Raw genomic sequence first — 24,157 nt, 5'->3', positions numbered from 1 at the left:
TTATCATGTCAGTTCTCTGGATCAGAGCAGAAACCTATTACACATTCAAAAGGAGCTAACCTATTTAACCCCTTAATGTCCAATGACATGCCAGGACCCTATGAAATAAATATTTCCATGCATTTTAAAATGTAAAAGCCAAAGCCATGGTAATAGGGGTGAATTTGTGATTTAGATTTTCACTCCATATATTTAAAACAATGTATTCTGTATGTTTATATGGTTTATTCAATAAGCGGATGTATTTTAGGCAACATAACTGCAAATGAATACAACTCTATTTGACATATTTTACTACATTTTAGAATTCGGTTTTCAATAAACAATTTGCACATAGTTAAAGCGGCATGGTCATGGGTGCATCCGTTTGGTTTTTTAACCCCCCTCCCAACTACATTTCAAGGTCCAAGTAGTCACCCCCAAATGCCTCTAGATTCAACATTTCACACCTTTATATTTTTTGCCCAGATTTACGTCTTAGGTATTGCCAGGTTGGGCAGATGAAGGCCCTGGGGGACACATCATATGCCCACACTAGATAGCATTGTGATATTACCGCACATGCCTAGTTGCAGACTTAGGCCGTCGCGACTGGCTCCACGGTGACCTTTCCCCATAGAGATTCATTGTTTCAATGCATCTCTATGAGAAGATGTTGATATGGCTCCACCTCCTAACCCACCTCCTTGGCCGAGATCAGAATTGACAATGTTTGTGTTCCTGATCCTATAGTGTTCCTTTCAATATTGCTAGATAAAATGGTCAAATAACTTGCTTATTGTCAGGGTACCTGTGGTCTCTACCTCCGAAAGAGGTAGAGACTTAGCTGTTCCTCCATCCAGACGGCCTGATGGCTCCCTTCCCCACGGTCTATCCGGTCATGCAAGGCTGGCCGCGAGGGAGTGACTGCCTTTTACAGCATCTAGGCAGGAAGTTGTCATCAGGACACTCCTCCGGAACGACCTGTCACTCAATTGCTGCAGGACCAATCAGGACACCTCGGAGGCGTGGTTACTGCTCTGAACAGGGTATTTAACAGAGCTTCTTTCATTAGCTCATTGCCCTGTCGTGGTTCTAGCTTGTTTTAGTCACTCAGTGCTTGTGTATTCTATTATCCCTTTTGGTTTTGACCCGGCTTGTTTACCTTACTCTGCTTATCTCTGTTACCCTTGATTCGGCTTGTCTCTCGCTTACCTGTCTTCTGTTACCCTCGACCTCGGCTTGTCTTTGACCATTCTATACTGTACTACTTACGTTAGTCCGGCCATTCTAAGGTCCGGTATACGTATCTGGCTACTGTTTGTACTCTGCGTGTTGGATCCCTGTCCCGATCCTGACATTACGACAGGGCCAATGGATCCTGCAAGTACAAGCAGTCAGCTTGCTTCTCCTGATCCTAGGTTTGAAGCCATGGATCACAGAATGGATCAGATGGCGCTTGCGCTACAGGCTCTATTATCTCGTGCCAATAACCCACCAGAGGAGATACGTAATACCCCTGTTTCTCCTGTCGGTTCAGGTCTAGAGGTAGCCACAGTGGGTGCTTCTTCTCGCATTACCCCCCCAGTACGCTATGGTGGGTCTCCTGAGAAGTGTCGTGGTTTCTTAAACCAAATTAGTATCCACTTTGAATTGCAACCTCGCTCTTATCCTACAGATAGGGCAAAGGTAGGATTTATTATCACCCTACTTATTGAGAAAGCTCTGAGATGGGCCAACCCATTATGGGAGAACGATAACCCATTAGTTTATAACTATAACGCCTTTGTAGCTGCTTTTAGAAGAACATTTGACCCTCCAGGTAGAAAGGTTAATGCAGCCAGATTACTGTTGCGTCTGAGACAGGAGAACCAAACACTGGTGGATTATGCACTAGAGTTCAGGTCTCTGGCGTCAGAAGTCAAGTGGAATGAGCAGGCGTATATGGATGTATTTTTGAATGGCTTATCTGAAGTAATCCTTGATGAGGTTGCTACCAGAGAACTCCCTGAGAATTTAGAGGATTTAATTTCGTTCATCTCTCGTATAGATGAACGTTTAAGAGAGAGACAGAACACTCGAGAGAGGAACCGGAGACCTTCTTTTAGGTTAGCCTCCGCTTTTCCAAGTCCTGACTCCACGGTATCTTTGCTTCCTGAACCTATGCAGATAGGGTATACCCGCCTCTCTGAGGAGGAAAAACAGTACAGGAGAAGAGAGGGTTTGTGTATGTATTGTGGAGCTAAAGGTCATTTACTCTCGAACTGTTCTAACCGCCCGGGAAATGCTCGCACCTAAGTCTCTCTAGAGGACAGGCCTTGGGTGTTTCTATTTTGTCCTCTACTCCTAATTATAAAGATCACAGGCTTCTGCTACCAGTTTCCTTAACTTGCGGGAGGGAAGTAGTAAGGGCTATGGCTTTGATAGATTCCGGTGCTGCTGAGAATTTTATCGACCAAGCCTTTGCTAGTAAAAACAATTTCCCATCCCAGCTAAGGGAGACACCCTTGGCCGTTGAGGCCATAGATGGTAGACCACTACTAGACCCTGTTATCTTTCGTGAGACCATACCCATTGATTTAAATGTTGGTATCCTACACGTGGAGAATTTATCTCTTCTGCTCATTTCGTCTCCTTCCGTTCCCATAGTTCTGGGGTACCCATGGTTGAAAGAACATAACCCTATTATCGATTGGGAGTTAGGGGAGATACTCTCGTGGGGCCAGGGCTGCCAGGATCGGTGTTTGTGCAAGGTTTCTCCATTAGCTAATATTAACATACAGGAGAACCCTACTCAGGCCACAGAAAGACAAATACCAGACCTTTACCTAGACTTAAGGGCAGTGTTTGACAAGAAGAATGCCGATTCTTTGCCGCCACACAGGTCATTTGACTGTAAAATTAAGCTTCTACCCGGGACTATGCCTCCGAGGGGCCATGTATATCCTTTGTCTGTTCAGGAAAACTCGGTTCTAGAGGAGTATATTCAGGAGAATTTAGAAAAGGGATTCATCAGGAGGTCTTCTTCTCCGGCCGGGGCGGGGTTCTTTTTCATTAAGAAGAAGGATGGCACGCTGAGACCTTGTATCGATTACCGAGGCTTGAATAAAATAACTGTCAGAAATGCCTATCCTATCCCACTGATTACCGAGTTATTTGATCGTCTTAAGGGCTCCAAAATCTTCACCAAGTTAGATCTCAGAGGGGCTTACAATTTGGTGAGAATCCAGCAAGGTCACGAGTGGATGACGGCATTCAATACCCGGTATGGCCATTACGAATACACTGTTATGCCATTTGGACTATGCAATGCTCCTGCAGTATTTCAAGATTTGATTAATGAGGTACTTAGGGAGTTTCAGCATGATTGTGTTATTGTTTACCTGGACGACATACTAATACACTCTAAGGAGATTGAGACTCACCATAGACAGGTCAGAAAGGTGTTACACAAACTTCTGCAACATGGTCTATACTGCAAATTGGAGAAGTGCAGTTTTGATCAGTCTCAGGTAGACTTTCTTGGGTACGTGATTTCTGGGGAAGGTTTTAAAATGGATCCTGGTAAACTCCAATCTATTTTAGACTGGCCTTTGCCCAAAAGGACTCAAGGCTATCCAAAGGTTTATTGGTTTTTCCAACTACTATAGGCGCTTCATTAAGGGTTACTCCTCTATCATTGCGCCTATTACCAATATGACCAAACAAGGGGCTGATACTAAGTTCTGGTCTGAGGAAGCTCTTGTTGCTTTTAAGACTCTCAAGGAACTTTTTGCCTCAGCTCCCATTCTAGTTCATCCTGATACGACTCTGCCTTTCTTGCTCGAGGTCGATGCTTCTGAGACAGGAGTTGGGGCTGTTCTGTCTCAAAGGTTAGGGGTGGATAAACCGTTACACCCTTGTGGTTTCTTCTCTAAAAAAATTTCTGGGCCTGAGAGCAGATATGACATCGGGGAGAGGGAACTGTTAGCGGTCATTAAGGCTTTAAAGGAGTGGAGACATTTACTGGAAGGGACACTACACCCTGTTACTATTCTAACGGATCATAAGAACTTGTCTTATATTGGGGAGGCTAAGCGCTTGTCCGCCAGGCAGGCTCGCTGGGCTTTGTTCCTCACTCACTTTAATTATGTTCTTACGTATAGACCTGGTTCTAAGAACTCTAAAGCCGATGCTTTGTCTCGTCAATATGAACCATCCACTATAACTGAACCACTTCTGTCCTCCATAGTTCCTAAGGGGAATATCATCGCGAACACGAATCTCAGGATTCACTCTCCATTGCTTTCTGAGATCATGAAGTTTCAGCATTTGGCACCCAAACAGACTCCTGGGGATCGACACTTCGTTCCTGCCGCTCTCCAACTGGAGGTGCTACGCTGTCTCCATAACAGCAAGGTGGCTGGGCATCCTGGCATCCGCAAGACTTATGCGCTGGTCTCTAAAGATTTTTGGTGGCCTGACTTACGCAAGGATATTAAAGAATTCATCGGGGCATGTGAAGTTTGTACCAAGACCAAGCTACCCCATTCGCTTCCATGCGGATTTCTGCACCCTTTAGAGGTTCCTGAAAAGCCTTGGTCCTGCCTGGCAATGGACTTCATTGTTGATTTGCCTATTTCTAAAAAGCAGACTGTCATCCTCACTGTGGTAGACAGATTTACTAAAATGGCTCACTTCATTCCCTTACCTAAACTCCCATCTTCGCCCGAATTAGCGGAGATATTCGCCAGGGAGATTTTCCGTTTGCATGGGATACCTTCCCAAATTGTCTCTGACAGAGGCTCCCAATTTGTTTCCCGTTTTTGGAGACCATTCTGCTCCCAACTAGGCATCAAATTGAATTTCTCCTCTGCCTATCATCATCAGTCCAATGGAGCTGCTGAACGCACTAACCAAAAAGTTGAACAATATTTACGTTGTTTTGTTTCAGAACACCAGGACGATTGGGTCGGTTTGATTCCTTGGGCGGAGTTTGCACATAACAATCTCATTTGTGATTCTACGCATTCTAGCCCTTTTTTCTTGAATTATGGCTTTCATCCTTCCATCCTTCCTTCGGAGTCTTCTTCTCAAGGGATACCGTCGGTGGATGTTCATGTTGCCAATTTAAGAAAGTTGTGGGATCAAACTCGACAAATCCTTCTGCACAATTCTACGCTGGTTAAAAGACACGCTGACAAACGTAGAAGGGCAGCACCGGTGTTTGTTCCAGGCGATAGAGTATGGTTAAGTACTAGAAACATTCGGTTAAAAGTGCCGTCTATGAAGTTTGCTCCTCGATATATTGGACCTTACAGGGTACTGTCTCAAATTAACCCAGTTGCGTATCGTTTAGCGTTGCCTAATGCCTTACGCATTCCTAATTCATTTCATGTTTCCTTGCTAAAACCATTAATATGTAACAGGTTCTCCTCCACGATCGCCCCTCCCCGCTCAGTTCAGGTGGAGGGTCAGGAGGAGTATGAGGTCAATTCCATCGTTGATTCTCGAATCTCCCGGGGGAAACTGCAATATCTGGTCGATTGGAAGGGTTATGGTCCTGAGGAGAGAAGTTGGGTACCTCAGGAGGAGGTGCATGCTCCCCATCTCCGCAGGGCGTTTCACTCTAGATTCCCTTCTCGCCCTGGTGTATTCCGCCCGGTGGGCGTATCTGAGAGGGGGGGTACTGTCAGGGTACCTGTGGTCTCTACCTCCGAAAGAGGTAGAGACTTAGCTGTTCCTCCATCCAGACGGCCTGATGGCTCCCTTCCCCACGGTCTATCCGGTCATGCAAGGCTGGCCGCGAGGGAGTGACTGCCTTTTACAGCATCTAGGCAGGAAGTTGTCATCAGGACACTCCTCCGGAACGACCTGTCACTCAATTGCTGCAGGACCAATCAGGACGCCTCGGAGGCGTGGTTACTGCTCTGAACAGGGTATTTAACAGAGCTTCTTTCATTAGCTCATTGCCCTGTCGTGGTTCTAGCTTGTTCTAGTCACTCAGTGCTTGTGTATTCTATTATCCTTTTTGGTTTTGACCCGGCTTGTTTACCTTACTCTGCTTATCTCTGTTACCCTTGATTCGGCTTGTCTCTCGCTTACCTGTCTTCTGTTACCCTCGACCTCGGCTTGTCTTTGACCATTCTATACTGTACTACTTACGTTAGTCCGGCCATTCTAAGGTCCGGTATACGTATCTGGCTACTGTTTGTACTCTGCGTGTTGGATCCCTGTCCCGATCCTGACACTTATAGGAAGAGCCTGAAGGCATACAATGTGCAGTTCAGCTTACTGAAAATGCAATGTAAAAAACGCAACGATATTTGCGAGTCAGCTAGACCTCTACAAAAAAAAAAAACAACCAAATAAGCCAAACATAGTGTTATACAGTTGGATATAATGTATCTGCACTTTTTTGAAATACACTCACAGTGTGTTTAGGAAAACTGTGCCATTGGGTGCCTCCCCTGGTATAGGCTGGGGGGGGGGGGGCAATCCTGCACCAGGAGGAACCTAAAGAAGGTGTTAGCCCCCCAGCTGTATACCGATCTTTAATAAGTCTCTGGACTGCTAATGTAATGCGGACAGTAAAATAATAGAGCCCATTCACTCCTCCCCCTGACTGTAGGAATGGTATGACCCATTAAACCTCCATTACTGACATTTCATTAGCATTCCATTCACTAAACGGTAATTAACGTATGCCCTGTCTGACGCCCAGCCCTCCTCATCTCCTTGGTTCCTCATTGAAGCCTCAGACATTTCCATTGACCAGGTGACAGAGGAGAGGCAAGAGTTTGGAAAGTTTGGGGTTAAAATGCTCGTATATTGTTAAAGGACGCCCAGAATCTCCTTCGTAGAGATGTTATGCTTGGACTGTATCTTCAAATTGCCTTAGTAAATGCCATGTGCCATTGCACGTTGTTGCTTAGTGTGCTGTCTAAAACGATTCCCAATTTTTTCTCATTTTCTGTACCATTTAGGGTTTAGGTTTCTACTCATCCCAAAATGAGTAACTTTGTATTTAACTCACGGTTGTCTAATCGCTGTCCTGCTCACATTGTATTACCTTACCCAGTTTTACATTGACTGCAAATACTGACTGACATAGGACTTACATTGTCTCTAGTAAAATGGTTACAGACCCAGAACTTCTTAAAAGAATGAAATTAAGTTAGTTTGACATGTTCAGTCTTTCATAAAACCCTGTTGATTTGTGTTGAAAATGAATATACCTTAACAACCCTTAAAATAAATTTCCCAACTACAGGTCTGTAGCTTCCATGTTAAGATTTAGATTTTTTTTTTTTTTTTTAAATATAGTAACCATATCTGCTTTTCTCTTTTCCTCTGATAAAACTCCTGTAAGAAAAAAAAAAATGCTGAAAATGTAAAAACAGTGGTATGGATATTTCCACACTAAGCAACCTAAGCACTTTTAGGTGAATACATTCTAGCCATGGAGCTTTGTTCATAATTCACTACCCCCCTGCCCAATTGCTGCAATACTTTAACCTGTGTTAACCAATCAACCATGTTTGTTGTTTTTTGTGGCAGTGATTTCCAAATCTACTGCAATAGGTTGTTCTATTTACTGATAAAAAAAAAAAAAAATAATAATAAAACAAAGAAAAAAAAAAAAAAGATTTATGTAAATAATATATTTATATTATGGGGGAGATTTGTTTTTGTCAGCTTTTCATTTTCGAGTTTTGACTAAAAAATATATACACATATATACCTGGACTCACCTGAACATGCATACATTATAGGGTGATGCTGGGGTCAAAAGATACAACACAATCCAGCGCACACGCTTATTCACTAAACAATGATTTCAAATCTCACAGATTGGAATAGTTTTATTTAAAAAGCACCCCACCTAGGCAAAACATAATGGGGGTTTAGTTACATTATCTGATCATATATTGCATAAGCCTGCCACAGCGTCAATGTACCCCATTCTCAGCAGTCGTACATTGACGTTGTGGCAGGTGGACCGTTGTGGACGTTTTGCCTAGGTGGGATGGTTTTTAAATAAAACTATTACAATCTGTGAGATTTTAAATTATTGTTTAGTGAATATGCGAGTGCGCTGGATTGTGTATATATATATATATATATATATATATATATATATATTTTTTTTTTTATTTTTTATTATTATTTTTCTTTCCTCAGTCTCTTTATTAGAATACATACAGAAAATACAGGAATTTTGTATGCAGTATGTATGCAAGGCCGCTCTCAAACAGAAATCAGCAACCAAAATGGATACTGTACTTAAGATGTGGTATTCTACCTGTTGTAATGAAATTTGAAAAATCAAGAGAGGTCATGGTAAAAAAAAACCTTTCAAAATCTAATGAGAAGTGGTGCAGTAGACATTTCTTCCTAGATTTCAGTAAGGCTTTTGCCATTGTTGCACATAGAAGGCTTATCAATAAACGGCAATCTAAAACTTTGGATTCCAATATTGTTGAATGGGTAAGGCAGTGGCTGAGTGACAGGCAACAGAGGGTTGTAGTCAATGGAGTAAATTTGAAGCTTGGGCTTGTCACCAGTGGGGTACCTCAGGGATCTGTACTTGGACCCATTCGCTTTAATATTTTTATTAGTGATATTGCAGAAGGTCTTGATGGTAAGGTATGTCTTTTTGCGGATGATACTAAGATATGTAACAGGGTTGATTTTCCAGGAGGGATAAGCCAAATGGCTAATGATTTAGGTAAACTAGAAAAATGGTCAGAGTTGTGGCAACTGACATTTAATGTAGATAAGTGCAAGATAATGCATCTTGGATGGAAAAATCCAAGGGAAGAGTACAGAATATTTGATAGAGTCCTAACCTCAACATCTGAGGAAAGGGATTTAGGGGTGATTATTTCTGATGACTTAAAGGTAGGCAGACAATGTAATAGAGCAGCAGGAAATGCTAACAGAATGCTTGGTTGTATAGGGAGAGGTATTAGCAGTAGAAAGAGGAAAGTGCTCATGCCATTGTACATAACACTGGTGAAATCTCACTTGGAGTACTGTACGCAGTACTGGAGACCGTATCTTCAGAAGGATATTGATACCTTAGAGAGAGTTCAAAGAAGGGCTACTAAACTGGTTCATGGATTGCAGGATAAAACTTACCAGGAAAGGTTAAAAGATCTTAACATGTATAGCTTGGAGGAAAGACGAGACAGGGGGATATGATAGAAACATTTAAATACATAAAGGTAATCAACACAGTAAAGGAGGAGACCATATTTAAAAGAAGAAAAACTACCACAACAAGAGGACATAGTCTTAAATTAGAGGGGCAAAGGTTTAAAAATAATATCAGAAAGTATTACTTTACTGAGAGGGTAGTGGATGCATGGAATAGCCTTCCAGCTGAAGTGGTAGAGGTTAACACAGTAAAGGAGTTTAAGCATGCGTGGGATAGGCATAAGGCTATCCTAACTATAAGATAAGGCCAGAGACTAATGAAAGTATTTAGAAAATTGGGCAGACTAGATGGGCCGAATGGTTCTTATCTGCCGTCACATTCTATGTTTCTAAGTTAAAGAGTTTCTTCTTTGAGAGACTCAAATATAGAAAATGTAGATTCACCTCCTAGTGAATAAGACACGCTCTTAGTGGGTAATAGTGAACAACAAGAAAACAATTACCCTTGTACTAAATGTATAGTAGATAAGGACTCCTCCGGGTCCTCAATAGATATGGACAAAATTGAATCTACAATACAATAATAACAGACATAGCATAATACTGTTGATATATAAGAAAGAGTGGAAGTATAAATAGTAGTTCACACTCACAAACCAAATTTGATTGTAGGCATATCTTATCAAACGATGTAAATCTCAAAGTTGGTGGACCATCATAGGATACATAGAAGGGAATAAGAAAGCAAAATAGTGCAGAGTATCTTGGTAAAAAATTACACTTTAATAATAAGGCACACTTACAGTGTTGTAGTGGCAAACAGGCATATAAAATCTACCGGTCTCAGGATCAGATGATAATTTCCAAGATCAAATTCACCCGGTCAGAAGTAATAAAAATAATAAAACAGCCTAATCTAAACAATAAAAACGCTAACACTATCAATCAGCCCTACGCGTTTCGTCCAAACGTCCTTGGACTTCCTCAGGGGCAAAAACGTCCTTCTGTGTGTAGGTATAAAATTCCTTATGATGCTGGTGACTCTTTTAAATCCGTCCGGTTTGGCGCGCCCGGAGTGTCCTCCAATCGTCCGCTCGCTTCCGGGTTCGTCCGTCCATAGTACTTCCGGGTGCGAGCCGATGACGTAACCGGATATGCGTCTCACGTCTCTCTTCCGGATTTGATGCGTTCCACCTGATGTGCGTTCCACCGCTCATTCATAGAGCGGAGAATAGCCACAAATAAAGAATAAATGAAACGATATGCAACAGTAATAGACTCTTAAGCATTATGATATTTTCTAAGAACTCAACTTAGAAAACTATTTACAACTATTTACAAAACCCTTAATAACTATACAAAATATAGTATAGAGATAGAAATTTAAATGAAAGTATATTATATTATACAGAAGCCATATGTTTAGTTTAACCACATTATCACAACATGTTATTGTCATTATTGAGGTGAGAGATAAAAAGAAAAAAGAAAAAAGTTACATACAAACAAGAGGGTATTCATTAAAGAAAACAGACCAAATCAAAATCAACGTTGAGTCCCCTAGGTTGCATGGTTTGTAAGGTGTGTATCCAATATCCCTCTCTTTTTCTCAATAATGACATCAGGTCACCTCCTCTATCATCTAAAACTGCTTGTTCAATGATGGTACATTGGAGGGTATTGAGACTGAAATTTGGACATTTATTACAGTGCACTGGCACTGAATGGGTCAACAGGTGGTTTCTAATATTATGTCTATGTTCCTGGAACCTGACTTTGGCTTTTCTACCCGTTCTTCCCACATATTGTATCCCACACCCACATGTGAGTAGGTACACAACATGTGTCGAAAAACAGGATAGATTGCCTTTGATTTTAAACCTCTTCTTGTTGACTGTGCTTACAAAACTCGTGGTACTACTAAATTTATGAAACTTGGTGCTCTGGAGACGTTATATAGATGACGTTCTCGTCATCTGGCGCGGTCCTTTAGAAGAACTCAGGGATTTTTTCTCCTATGTCAACAACAACTCCTTGTCCTTGACCTTCACTCCAAAGATAGGTATCTCAGATATAGATTTCCTAGATCTGTCTATCTATATTGAAAACGGAGCCATTAAAACTAAAACTTTTTTTAAGAACACTGATATCAATAGTTTTATCGATATCAGCAGTGGACACCATCCTAACTGGCTAAAGGGGGTCCCCAAAAGCCAGTTCATTAGGATGCGGAGAAACTGCAGTGATTTGGACTCATTTCTTACTCAAGCTAAGGTCCTAAAAGGACGTTTTTTGGAGAAAGGTTATAATTCAGAGCTTCTTGACGCAGAAATTAATAGGGTGGGAAGGATCGATCGTAAGGACCTCCTTATAGACAAAAGGAAAGATGTCCTTAGGAATTCTGCATTCGATTTCTCCTTTAACACGCAATATAGCTCTAAGGCTTTTGATATTCAAAGGATCATTAAAAAACATTGGGGGCTTTTGATGGAAGATGAATACCTTAACCAACAGATTCCCCATCTACCTAAAGTAATTTTTAGGAGAGGGGTTAATCTTAAACAAATTCTAGCGCCAAGTACTTTTAGACCTGGTAAGAACAAAACTAAATGCAGGGAAGGTTACCACACATGTGGAAGCTGTGTTAGTTGTAATCATAAATTTAGTAGTACCACGAGTTTTGTAAGCACAGTCAACAAGAAGAGGTTTAAAATCAAAGGCAATCTATCCTGTTTTTCGACACATGTTGTGTACCTACTCACATGTGGGTGTGGGATACAATATGTGGGAAGAACGGGTAGAAAAGCCAAAGTCAGGTTCCAGGAACATAGACATAATATTAGAAACCACCTGTTGACCCATTCAGTGCCAGTGCACTGTAATAAATGTCCAAATTTCAGTCTCAATACCCTCCAATGTACCATCATTGAACAAGCAGTTTTAGATGATAGAGGAGGTGACCTGATGTCATTATTGAGAAAAAGAGAGGGATATTGGATACACACCTTACAAACCATGCAACCTAGGGGACTCAACGTTGATTTTGATTTGGTCTGTTTTCTTTAATGAATACCCTCTTGTTTGTATGTAACTTTTTTCTTTTTATCTCTCACCTCAATAATGACAATAACATGTTGTGATAATGTGGTTAAACTAAACATATGGCTTCTGTATAATATAATATACTTTCATTTAAATTTCTATCTCTATACTATATTTTGTATAGTTATTAAGGGTTTTGTAAATAGTTGTAAATAGTTTTCTAAGTTGAGTTCTTAGAAAATATAATGCTTAAGAGTCTATTACTGTTGCATATCGTTTCATTTATTCTTTATTTGTGGCTATTCTCCGCTCTATGAATGAGCGGTGGAACGCACATCAGGTGGAACGCATCAAATCCGGAAGAGAGACGTGAGACGCATATCCGGTTACGTCATCGGCTCGCACCCGGAAGTACTATATACGGACGAACCCGGAAGCGAGCGGACGATTGGAGGACACTCCGGGCGCGCCAAACCGGACGGATTTAAAAGAGTCACCAGCATCATAAGGAATTTTATACCTACACACAGAAGGACGTTTTTGCCCCTGAGGAAGTCCAAGGACGTTTGGACGAAACGCGTAGGGCTGATTGATAGTGTTAGCGTTTTTATTGTTTAGATTAGGCTGTTTTATTATTTTTATTACTTCTGACCGGGTGAATTTGATCGTGGAAATTATCATCTGATCCTGAGACCGGTAGATTTTATATGCCTGTTTGCCACTACAACACTGTAAGTGTGCCTTATTATTAAAGTGTAATTTTTTACCAAGATACTCTGCACTATTTTGCTTTCTTATTCCCTTCTATGTATCCTATGATGGTCCACCAACTTTGAGATTTACATCGTTTGATAAGATATGCCTACAATCAAATTTGGTTTGTGAGTGTGAACTACTATTTATACTTCCACTCTTTCTTATATATCAACAGTATTATGCTATGTCTGTTATTATTGTATTCTTTGAGAGACTGGAAGATGTCCAGCAAGGGCCTGGCTCAGCATCTAGCAGCTTCATTGGGATGCCAAGTTGACCATTCTACAGCCTGAAGAAGTTTGATCAGTAATGGTCTTTGCGTATATGCTTTAGTGAACCCCCATGATTTAGCTTTTTTCTTATTACAAAGGACATCTTATTATTTTTATAATTTCCCCAAGGATTCCCTTACTTCAAAGTTTGACAAACATCAGCATTATTTGTTTTTACCAGATCCAGACAGACACACATCCATTCTAGTTGGTGCTTCTACTAACTGAGACATAAAAACGGTCATTTAACAGGTAAAAAAAAAAATAAAAAAAAAAAAAAAAAGAAACCTACCTCCCATTTTAGTCAACTTGTGAAACAAAGGAAGAGACGGGCGATCTGCAAATACGTCACTCTGGCGCACCAAGCACTCCTTCATAGCATCATATCCATTTACGACAACTGCAGAAATCCCACCCAAGTCCAGACTGAATATCTGAGGGAGAAGAAATGATCAATGCATGGAAAAAGGAAATCGGTCACAAAATATTCTATTTAGTAGACAATATAGGATAAGCCCTAAAAATATCAACTTAAATGTAAAAGTGTCGGCTGCAAACACTTAATGTAAGGGAAACCCTCAACCTCTTACAAAGGAAACAAACATGCCTACCTAACTCGCTATATAGTCAGGGCATAAAAGGTTTATGTCCTATGCAACTATCCAGGCCATAAAAGTTACTCGCCATTGCATACACTCCAAGGGTGAATTTCTACTCACCGGAGTATAATTATTACAGGGAACGGAAAACAATGAAGTTGATTTGCTTACTGTTTCTCCTTCACCATGGCCAGCCCCATCTCCTTGGCTGAGATCATCAATCTTGATGATATGAGCCAATCCAATGCTTTCCCATAGTAAAGCATTGAGAGGCTACTGTGCATGCTTGGCAAAAGACCACATTGCGCCAATCAAATGGTCTCTGTGAAAATGGAATCAAAATTGATGGAGTTTAAGATCGACAGCCACTGAAGGCATTTTGACCCTCTACTGTAAACCTACCCGCAGAACACAATGCTTTAAATTAAAGGGTTAGACAGGGCCATGGCACCCAGACCACTACATTGAGATGAAATTATCCAAGTGTCTACAGAGTCCCTTTATCTTTATGCATTGTGAGATTCAAGATACATTTGAGGTCTTGACAGTTTTCAAAAAGCTGTTTAAATCTTACATGGCTACTTAAAATCATCTGTCTTAGCAAACACATATGGGATTTCAGTTCCACTATTTGGCCAGATCAGGTTAAGCCAACCACTACATCACAGTACTACAATAAAGATGGGTTCTACATGCATTTTAACATGGAAGATTAATTAAATGCACCATTTTAGTTTATCAATTGTAGATCAAAGTAGGGATCGACCGATATTGATTTTATTTAGAGCAGATACCGATAATCTGTGAACCCTTAGGCGATAACTTACCGATATTCTGTACATTTACCATTTTGAAAAAATAAACAATTTCTACACAAATTTACTGTTAACTGAACATGTTTATTATTTATTTTTTTGCAATTTTTTTTTTTTTTTTTAATTAAGGCAAATGCATAAAATATACATGCCAGTCAGAATGTTTAGGTTTTCAAGAATATATACAAAAGAAGGAAATAGCTCTAAATTAAACCAATACTATAAATAGGTAAAGTAGACAAAAGTAATACACAAGACAAGACAGAAGAAGGTTGCACCAAAGCTGACTATAGTACAGCTAAAATGAACAAAGTCCAAAGAGTAAGTGGTGCCAAACTAAAGTCTTTAGTTGGGCCTGATGGGGCACCGACGGCCTATGTGGATCAAGTGAAGACAGCTTTCCGGGATCCGTATGTAAAGAGAGAAAAAGATAATAGTGCAAATACGTCTGATAAAAAAAAAAAGGGTTGAATTGCAAGAAGAAGAGATCTATGGTAATCCTACTCACGTGTAGTAGAGCTGAACTAGCTCTAGTGTGGATGGCATACAGCGGTACAATCCCCGCTTATAGGATACGTAGGGAAGTATTGGTCTTTTAATCCGTATGTGGAAGAAAAAGACAGATGATGTACCGCTGAGAGTGAGAGTATTTGATTAGTGAATGCAGTGTGTGTTTGTGTAGTGTGTATAGTGAATGCAGTGTGTTTGTGTAGTGTGTATATAATGAATGCAGAGTGTGTGTGTGTAGTGTGTATATAATGAATGCAGAGTGCGTTCGTGTAGTGTGTATATAATGAATGCAGAGTGTGTGTGTGTGTGTGTGTGTGTATATAATGAATGCAGTGTGTGTAGTGAATGCAGTGTGTGTGTGTAGTGAGTGTTTGTTTAGGCATGTAGTGTGTGTAAAATAGGGTGTGGGGGCATTTTAATGTTTGTAACTTTTTTACAGTCTTAGTCCCCCCTCCCTTCTTCTTACCTGGCCAGGGAGGGGGGATATGGCATTCCCTGGAGGTCCGGTGGCATGGACTGTGCAGCTAGGGCCCAGCAACACTATTTCTTCCCTTTCCAGCAGCTCCCCAGTCTAACTCTCGCGGCCTGCGTGCCACGCTCTGATGGCTGCGGGACTTGTGCGAGCTAGACAGGGGAGCTGCTGGGAAGGCAAGTCAGAGTGTGCTGGGCCCCCCAGGACCCTGATGGCAGCCCTGGTCTGCATGATCGGTATCTTTATTGGCTGATACCGATATTGCTGAAAATATAGAATATCAGCTGATAATATCGGCCAGACCGATAATCGGCCGATCCCTATATCAAAGTATGTGAATGAAATCAATTCCACAAATAAAGTTCTATAAATAAGGTTCTTTGATGTACACATTAACAATTCATAAAACAAATCTGCTCTCTATCAAATAAATATTTTTAAAGGAACACTATACAAACATGTATTCCTGACCCTATAGTGCTAAACCCACCATTTAGGTGGCTTGCCCCCCCACTTAGCCCCCTTAAAAGAAATTAAAACTTAACTAATTTCCAGCGCACGCGGGTCTGTCAGCACTGGCCCCGACCCCTTGGTGACATCAGAATTGCCGATTTTTAGCCAATTAAATGCTTTCTCATGGGGAAAGCTTTGGATTGGCTAAAATCGGCCAGTGGCGGGGCCAATCATTCAGCACCTCCTCATGGAGATGCACTGAATCAAGGCATCCCTATGAGGAAATTCAGTGTCCCCATGCAGAGCGTGGAGACGCTGAAAAGGCAGTGTTTGCATTAAAATGCCTGAAGGCAATGATTATACTCAACAGAACAATTACATTAAGCTATAGTTGTTCCGGTGACTATAGTGTCCCTTTAAAGGGTAAGTATAGTCACCTAAACAACTTCAGCTTAATGGGGTTGTTCAGGTTTCATGTAAACACTATTCTCAGTGAAAATACAGTGTTTCCCTTAGAATCTAGGAACACCTCCAGTGGCAGTCACATAGACGGCCACCAGAGGGACTTCCGAGTCAAGTCCTGCCTGATGCGCAGGACTCACGTTTGACGTCTTCGCGCTTAGCTGAATACATCAAATGTGCTATCAGGACACAGGAGGCAGTGAACGCGCCTCCTGTGTCCCATAGTAACCCGGAGCCTGTCAGCAGTCAGAGCCGACAGTGTGGGAGATAAAGATTTCCTGCACACAAAGCGTCGGCTCGGGGCTGACAGGCTGAAGGGAGAAGGATCCAAACCATAAGTACACTTATAGTGAAAGTGAGAGAGAGTAAAAGTGAGAGAGAGTAAAAGTGAGAGAGAGTAAAAGTGAGAGAGAGAGAGTAAAAGTGAGAGAGAGAGAGAGAGAGTAAAAGGGAGAGAGAGAGTAAAAGGGAGAGAGAGAGAGAGAGAGTAAAAGGGAGAGAGAGAGAGAGTAAAAGGGAGAGAGAGAGTAAAAGGGAGAGAGAGAGTAAAAGGGTGAGTGAGAGAGTGAGTAACTGAATGTGAGATTTTGCGAGAGTGAGTGAGTGCAAGAGAGTAAAAGAGGGAGAGAGTAAAAGAGGGAGAGAGTCAGATAGAAATAAATGAATAGATAGAGAGATGGAAATAGATATAAATAGATAGAGAGTTGGATATAAATAGAAAGAAAGATAAATAGAAGTAAAGCACTACAGAATCTGTTGGCGCTATATAAATGACAATAATAATAATAATAAATAAGGAGATAGATCTAAATACATAGATAGTGTCAGGGTACCTGTTGTCTCTACCTCGGAGGAGGTGAGACACTTAGACGTTCATCCTCTCAGAGGGGCTGACTCACTCGTTCCTCGCAGTTCTCTCGGCCGTTTACACGCCGGCCGCGAGGGATCCGCTTCCTTTTATGACGCGGCGCTCAGTAGCCGACGTCATGACGACAATCCGTTCCGACCTGTCAATCAAGTCCCGAGCACGAATCAGGACTCGTCGGGGGCGTGATTCCTATCTAGAACCAGGGTATAAAGTAGGGCTTTCTGCATTTGTTCATTGCCCTGTCGTGGTTCTAGCTTGTCTAGTCACTCAGTGCTCTTGTTTTCTATTTGTCCCTTTGGTTCTGACCCGGCTTGTTTGTTCTACCCTGCTTATCTCTATTACCCTTTGACTCGGCTTGTCTCTCGCTTACCTGCTCTCTCGTTCCCCCGACCTCGGCTTGTCTCTAGACCATTCTTTGCTTACTCCTTACGTTAGTCCGGCCATTCTAAGGTCCGGTATACGTACCTACCACCTGTTTGTACTCTGCGTGTTGGATCCCTGTCCCGATCCTGACAGATAGTAATAGAGATAGAAGTAGATAGAAATAGATAGTAATAGACAGCGAGCTGACCAGTCAGTTAGCTCAGCTGGCGAACGCGCATACTGTGCACATGCGCAGTAGAGCACTCAGTTCATTCATAGAGCGGCATTGAATGCCGCTCTATGAAGAACCCAATTGGTGCAGCGCTAAGCCACGCATGCGCACCAGACAGCTATGACGCTTCTCTGAGAGAAGCGTCTGATAGAGCCCTGCTCTTTTGTCATTTTTATTAAAAAGGGGGCATGGCCTGACAAGGAGCTCGGTGCTGGAACGGAGGTAAGTTTTAATGATAAAAATCACTGATTTTTTTTTTTTTTAAATGGCGAACTAATATAAAAGCAAGAAAAAAAGGCTGTGGGACCCATCTTTCTTGCTTTTATAGTGGACTATAGTGCTCCTTTAAATCCCAAACTAGAAGGTTTTGAAATACTACTTTACCTTATTGTATATAGGTATAGAGTTAATACTTACTGTATAGGGATATAGATACAATATTGTGTAGCAATCTATAGAGATAATATTTATTATATAGCGATATACAGAGATTGTATTTATTTGAAAGCGATCTACTCTACATTACTCTTTGTGACTGACCGAGACAAACCGAGAACTCCAGAAGAGAAAAAGTCACAAAATGACAGGAAATGCTGTGGGGTTTAGGCTTTTGGATAACAAGTCTATCCACAGGGATCATAAATCGTGGGGTCCCCTAATAACCCCCCACCCCCTCCAGCACACACACACTGTCACTCTGTCAGAAACACACTCACAGAACTTCTAGAAAGTTTCCACGTTTCCTGGGAGTTTAAAGAGTTACACAAAGTGCCGACACATGACATAGTATTTATTTACAGTAAACACACAGATTCCAGGCATTCCGCACAGTAATTCATAGAAAGAATTACACAACAACACAGTTCTGCTCTTCTAAGAAATCTGACTTTACACAGTAAGCCGGTCTCACCTCCCACAGTGCACTCTCCCCCCCCCCCAGGCACTCTCTCACACCCTACCCCCCCCACACAGTGCACTCTCTCACACCCTAACCCCCCAGTGCACTCTCTCACACCCTTACCCCCCCCACAGTGCACTCTCTCACACCCTAACCCCCCACACACAGTGCACTCTCTCACCTCCCCTCCCGTGCACTCTCTCACCTCCCCCCCCCAGTGCACTCTCTCACCCCCCCCAGTGCACTCTCTCACCTCTCACCTCCCCCCCCCAGTGCACTCTCTCACCTCCCCCCCCAGTGCACTCTCTCACCTCCCCCCCCCTCTCACCTCCCCCCCCCTCTCTCACCTCCCCCCCCCTCTCTCACCTCCCCCCACCCTCTCTCACCTCCCCCCCCCGTGCACTCTCTCACAGCTCCTTTCCCCCCTTCCCTGCTGTTTCAGTAGTACCAAGGTGGTGAAGGGTTAATACCTCTCCATGGATCTTACTTTGATCCTTCATGTATCCGTGCGGACAGGACACGAGGGCCAGGATGTTCCCGATCAGGGGCAGTCGAGGCGGGCCGGGAGGGAAGCCCCGGGGTCTCCGCTGTTTCAGGATGTGTCTGACAGTGAGCGCAGTGACCAGCAGCACGGCCGAGCTGGCCAGGAGGGCCAAGAGCGGACCCAGGAACGGAGCCAAGGGCCACATGCCCGGCTCCCGGGGCCCCTGATCCATCCTAGCGCTGGAACCCACTAATCCCCCCCCCCCTCTATTAATAGTGACACATGGACACGCCCACACAGAACAAACCACGCCCATATTATTAATAATAACCCATGGACACGCCCACACACAGCAACACCGCCCACATTATTAAAAATGACAACCCCCCCAGGGACACGCCCACATACAGCAACACCGCCCACATTATTAATACTAACACAGGGACACGCCCACACAGAGCAAACCCCTCCCAGACAAACATATACAAGCCCAGCAACCCCTCCCCTCCATGGCTCCTCCCAACCTCCACGTGCCATCGCAGAGTTCCGGACCCGCCCCCAAAACTTGATTGGTCAGTGATCAGTCCTAAAGTTATAGAATTCTGAAACATTGTAACTGTATGCCAACATTCCAAATAAACAAATATATTGGAGTAGATATTGTAAATGCTGATAAACTGACACATACAATAGCACACACTGACATACTGAGACACACTGACACACAGTGATACACATACTGACAAACTGACACACATACTGTCACACACAGGCACAAATTGACACACACAATAACATACACACTGACACACACTGACATACTGAGACACACTGACACACAGTGATACACATACTGACATACTGACACACATACTGTCACACACAGGCACAAATTGACACACACACTGACATACTGAGAAACACTGACACACAGTGATACACATACTGACATACTGACACACATACTGACATACTGACACACATACTGACAAACACAAATGCACACTGTAACGGATCGCCTGGCACCCCGACTGGGTACCTCCGTTAAAGGATGCTCCTAGTGCTACCTGAGGACTCCAAGCACTCTGGCAGACACCACAATCACCGAATCCGAGAAACCTTTAAATTCTCCCAAGCGTATGAATGCTGTAGACCATTGAATAGGAACAATACGAATAGGCTTGTACTCCTAGCAGTCAACTGGAACAGCATACAATAAATCCTTCCCCCAATAATGAGACGACACATCACTTTGAGGGTAAAACAGGAACTCTGGACTGGCTCATCCAGCCTGGCTTTTATTTCCAACTCACACATACAGGCCACACCCAGGGGGAGGCATAAAAGAACCAATGACATAGATGTTACCTCCCACACATCACCTCCCCTTAGTGTGACACATAATCCCATTATGCATACAGTGTAACATATACTTTTACACAACTTTCATAACTTTAAAACCATACATCACATTCACATAAAAATACATATCCACAATCAATCCATTCAGGGGAACAACATATTAAAAAATGGCATGAATCCGACCAGGGGTTAAAAAGTTACTAAAAGTATCTTTTGTTCCTTTCTGGCTGGCAGAAAAACATCCCCACAATGCACCCTGGTTTCCTCCCTTCTGCCCTGGAGTTAATTGGAGAAGTAATCCAATTACCCAGGACTAAAGGCAGACTCCATTAACCACATGGTTGCAAAACAACATAAAACACTTTAAAATACATAAAGTCACATTTACACATAACACACAGACATTTCACCTATCCCCAGATAGCTGGGATCTGCACGCACAAAACTACCGAATAGCGCGCAGATCCTACTCACACAGTACAATTGCCATGGAGCTAAAGTCTTTCCCATAGTCTTTCATTATATAGATAGGCTCCATGGTATGGCTATCTGGGGTATCACATTCCCATAAAGTCTGGTCCATAGTCCAAAGGCAAGAGGCGGGCAAGCAGCCCCCTCCAAGGACACGTGGCGAGTTCGGTTTCGCCACACTTCTCCCCTTTACCCCCCAGACTAACAGGGTATCTGACCTCCTGCCGGTCCGTGCCCTGGTTAGTCCAGCAACCCACCCATGAAGCACAAACAGCAGTACCTCCCACCCACAATAACTGGTTACTACACCTGGGTAGAGGAGAACTTTGTCCAGGTCCAGGTGCCTCACCACGGCTGTGTGGGGGACTGGTAGTCTGCCTTGGTGGGTTGCTGAGTGGGCAGAGACCAGCGGTACTGTGCCCTGGTGCCAGCGCTACCACTGAAGTAGCCTGATTGTAGCCTGGTTGTGGGAGGGGGAGACCGACCGTCTCCCCTCTGGGTACACAGCTCTGCTGCTGGAGACAGACTGTCTCCCCTTTGGCTAAACAGCCCTGTCGTGGGGGGGCAGGACCGACCGTCCCTACCCCCTGTGCTGGAAGTGCAGAGACCACTGTCCCATCTGCACAGGTGTGGGGCTTACAGTCTCCCCCTGGTACATTAAGCTGCCGCTGGGGAGAGGTGGTAACCAGCTCCTCTCCCATTAGAACACTCTGCCGCTGGGGAATGGAGACTGGGCTCTCTATTCCCTGTACATTAATGATCTGCCGCTGGGGAGAGATGGTAACAATCTCCTCTCCCATACATACTTCCCGTCTCTGCGGAGGGAGACCGACTGTCTCTCCTCCCAGCACAGAGTCCTGCTGAGGGGGAAAGGGGGCTGGGCTCTCCATTCCCTGCTGGATACTCTGCCGCTGGGGAATGGAGACTGGGCTCCCAATTCCCAACAAATCACACTGCCGCTGGGGAGGGAGGACGGCCCCTTCAGCTCCCTGTAACTTGGGCGCAGAGACCACGGTCCCATCTGCGCTGGTGTGGGGCTTACTGTCTCCCCTTGGTGTGCTAAGCTGCCACTGGGGAGAGGGGGTAACAAACTCCTCTCCCTTACACACTTTCAGCCGCTGGGGAGCAGGGCTGACCCTCTGTACTCCCTGTAGGCAGGGCGCAGAGACCACGGTCCCATCTGCGCTGGTGAGGGGCTTACTGTCTCCCCTTGGTGAGCTGTGCTGCCGCTGGGGAGAGGGAATAACAAACTCCTCTCCCTTACACACCTTCAACCGCTGGGGAGAGGGGATAACAGGCTCCTCTCCCTGCACCGTAGACTGCCGCTGGGGAGCAAGAACGGCACCTTCAGCTCCCTGTAACGCACACTGCCGCTGGGGATCTGGGCCGACTGCCCAGCATCCCTGTAGGGCCGGTAGAGAGACCGCAGTCCCATCTCCACCTGCCATCTGTGAGTCTTCCCAGGACCAATCCGTGAGGCCCCTCAACATTTGTGAGTAAGGGCCACCTGCTTCCCCACCTGGCAACTCTGGCTGCTGCTGGGGATCTGGGCCGGCTGCCCAGCATCCCGGTGGAGAGACCTTGGTCCCATCTCTACCTGCCTGTTGTGGTTCCTCACAGGACCAGTCTATGAGGACCCCCACTTCGGGTTCTTCCCGCCGCCTCAGGGAAAGACGGCTAACCTCCTCGGATGCAGCCTCTACTCGGCTGCTGTAACGCTCCTGCTGCTGAGCATACTTCCTCTCTTTCGCCAACCGGAATTCTCGGTCCAGCCTTGTGTTTCACTCGGCCATGACCTGGTTCCAGATCACCCGGCGTGTCTCCATGGGTATATCATCCCCATACTCGGCCACTCGCTGCCTCACCTCGGCCAGCCAATCATCTCCAGAGCCAGAACCTTCCATACTAGTCTGCTCCCAGGGGCGCTGCACGAGTGCTAGCGTTGCCCTCAATTTGTAAATCCAAACAGTGTCTCTGAGCTGCTTTACCTCGCACTAGGACGCCATCCCACCGCTTGCCACCAATGTAACGGATCGCCTGGCACCCCGACTGGGTACCTCCGTTAAAGGATGCTCCTAGTGCTACCTGAGGACTCCAAGCACTCTGGCAGACACCACAATCACCGAATCCGAGAAACCTTTAAATTCTCCCAAGCGTATGAATGCTGTAGACCATTGAATAGGAACAATACGAATAGGCTTGTACTCCTAGCAGTCAACTGGAACAGCATACAATAAATCCTTCCCCCAATAATGAGACGACACATCACTTTGAGGGTAAAACAGGAACTCTGGACTGGCTCATCCAGCCTGGCTTTTATTTCCAACTCACACATACAGGCCACACCCAGGGGGAGGCATAAAAGAACCAATGACATAGATGTTACCTCCCACACATCACCTCCCCTTAGTGTGACACATAATCCCATTATGCATACAGTGTAACATATACTTTTACACAACTTTCATAACTTTAAAACCATACATCACATTCACATAAAAATACATATCCACAATCAATCCATTCAGGGGAACAACATATTAAAAAATGGCATGAATCCGACCAGGGGTTAAAAAGTTACTAAAAGTATCTTTTGTTCCTTTCTGGCTGGCAGAAAAACATCCCCACAATGCACCCTGGTTTCCTCCCTTCTGCCCTGGAGTTAATTGGAGAAGTAATCCAATTACCCAGGACTAAAGGCAGACTCCATTAACCACATGGTTGCAAAACAACATAAAACACTTTAAAATACATAAAGTCACATTTACACATAACACACAGACATTTCACCTATCCCCAGATAGCTGGGATCTGCACGCACAAAACTACCGAATAGCGCGCAGATCCTACTCACACAGTACAATTGCCATGGAGCTAAAGTCTTTCCCATAGTCTTTCATTATATAGATAGGCTCCATGGTATGGCTATCTGGGGTATCACATTCCCATAAAGTCTGGTCCATAGTCCAAAGGCAAGA

General features: G+C 43.8%; 1 protein-coding gene across 2 annotated transcripts in view; it reads right to left on the bottom strand.

Moving 5' to 3' along the window:
* The window catches only part of LOC134578662 (vitamin D 25-hydroxylase), a 28,984-nt gene extending 9,388 nt beyond the window's left edge, over positions 1-19,596 (bottom strand). The window contains exons 1-2 of one of the 2 annotated variants that reach the window (XM_063437646.1): positions 19,333-19,596; positions 13,483-13,624 (exon numbers count right to left, since the gene is read on the bottom strand). In XM_063437646.1, the coding sequence (XP_063293716.1) occupies positions 13,483-13,624; positions 19,333-19,578 (388 nt within the window). In that variant the 5' untranslated portion in view covers positions 19,579-19,596. The remainder of the gene's footprint in view (positions 1-13,482; positions 13,625-19,332) is intronic. The other variant, XM_063437647.1, reaches the window with a different exon arrangement.
* Between the last annotated feature and the right edge of the window lie 4,561 nt (positions 19,597-24,157).

This window comes from Pelobates fuscus, chromosome 12, assembly GCF_036172605.1.
Source record: "Pelobates fuscus isolate aPelFus1 chromosome 12, aPelFus1.pri, whole genome shotgun sequence".
Lineage (NCBI taxonomy): Eukaryota > Metazoa > Chordata > Amphibia > Anura > Pelobatidae > Pelobates > Pelobates fuscus.
The sequence above is the reverse complement of the archived record's forward strand: the minus strand, read 5'-3'. Positions and strand labels throughout refer to the sequence as shown.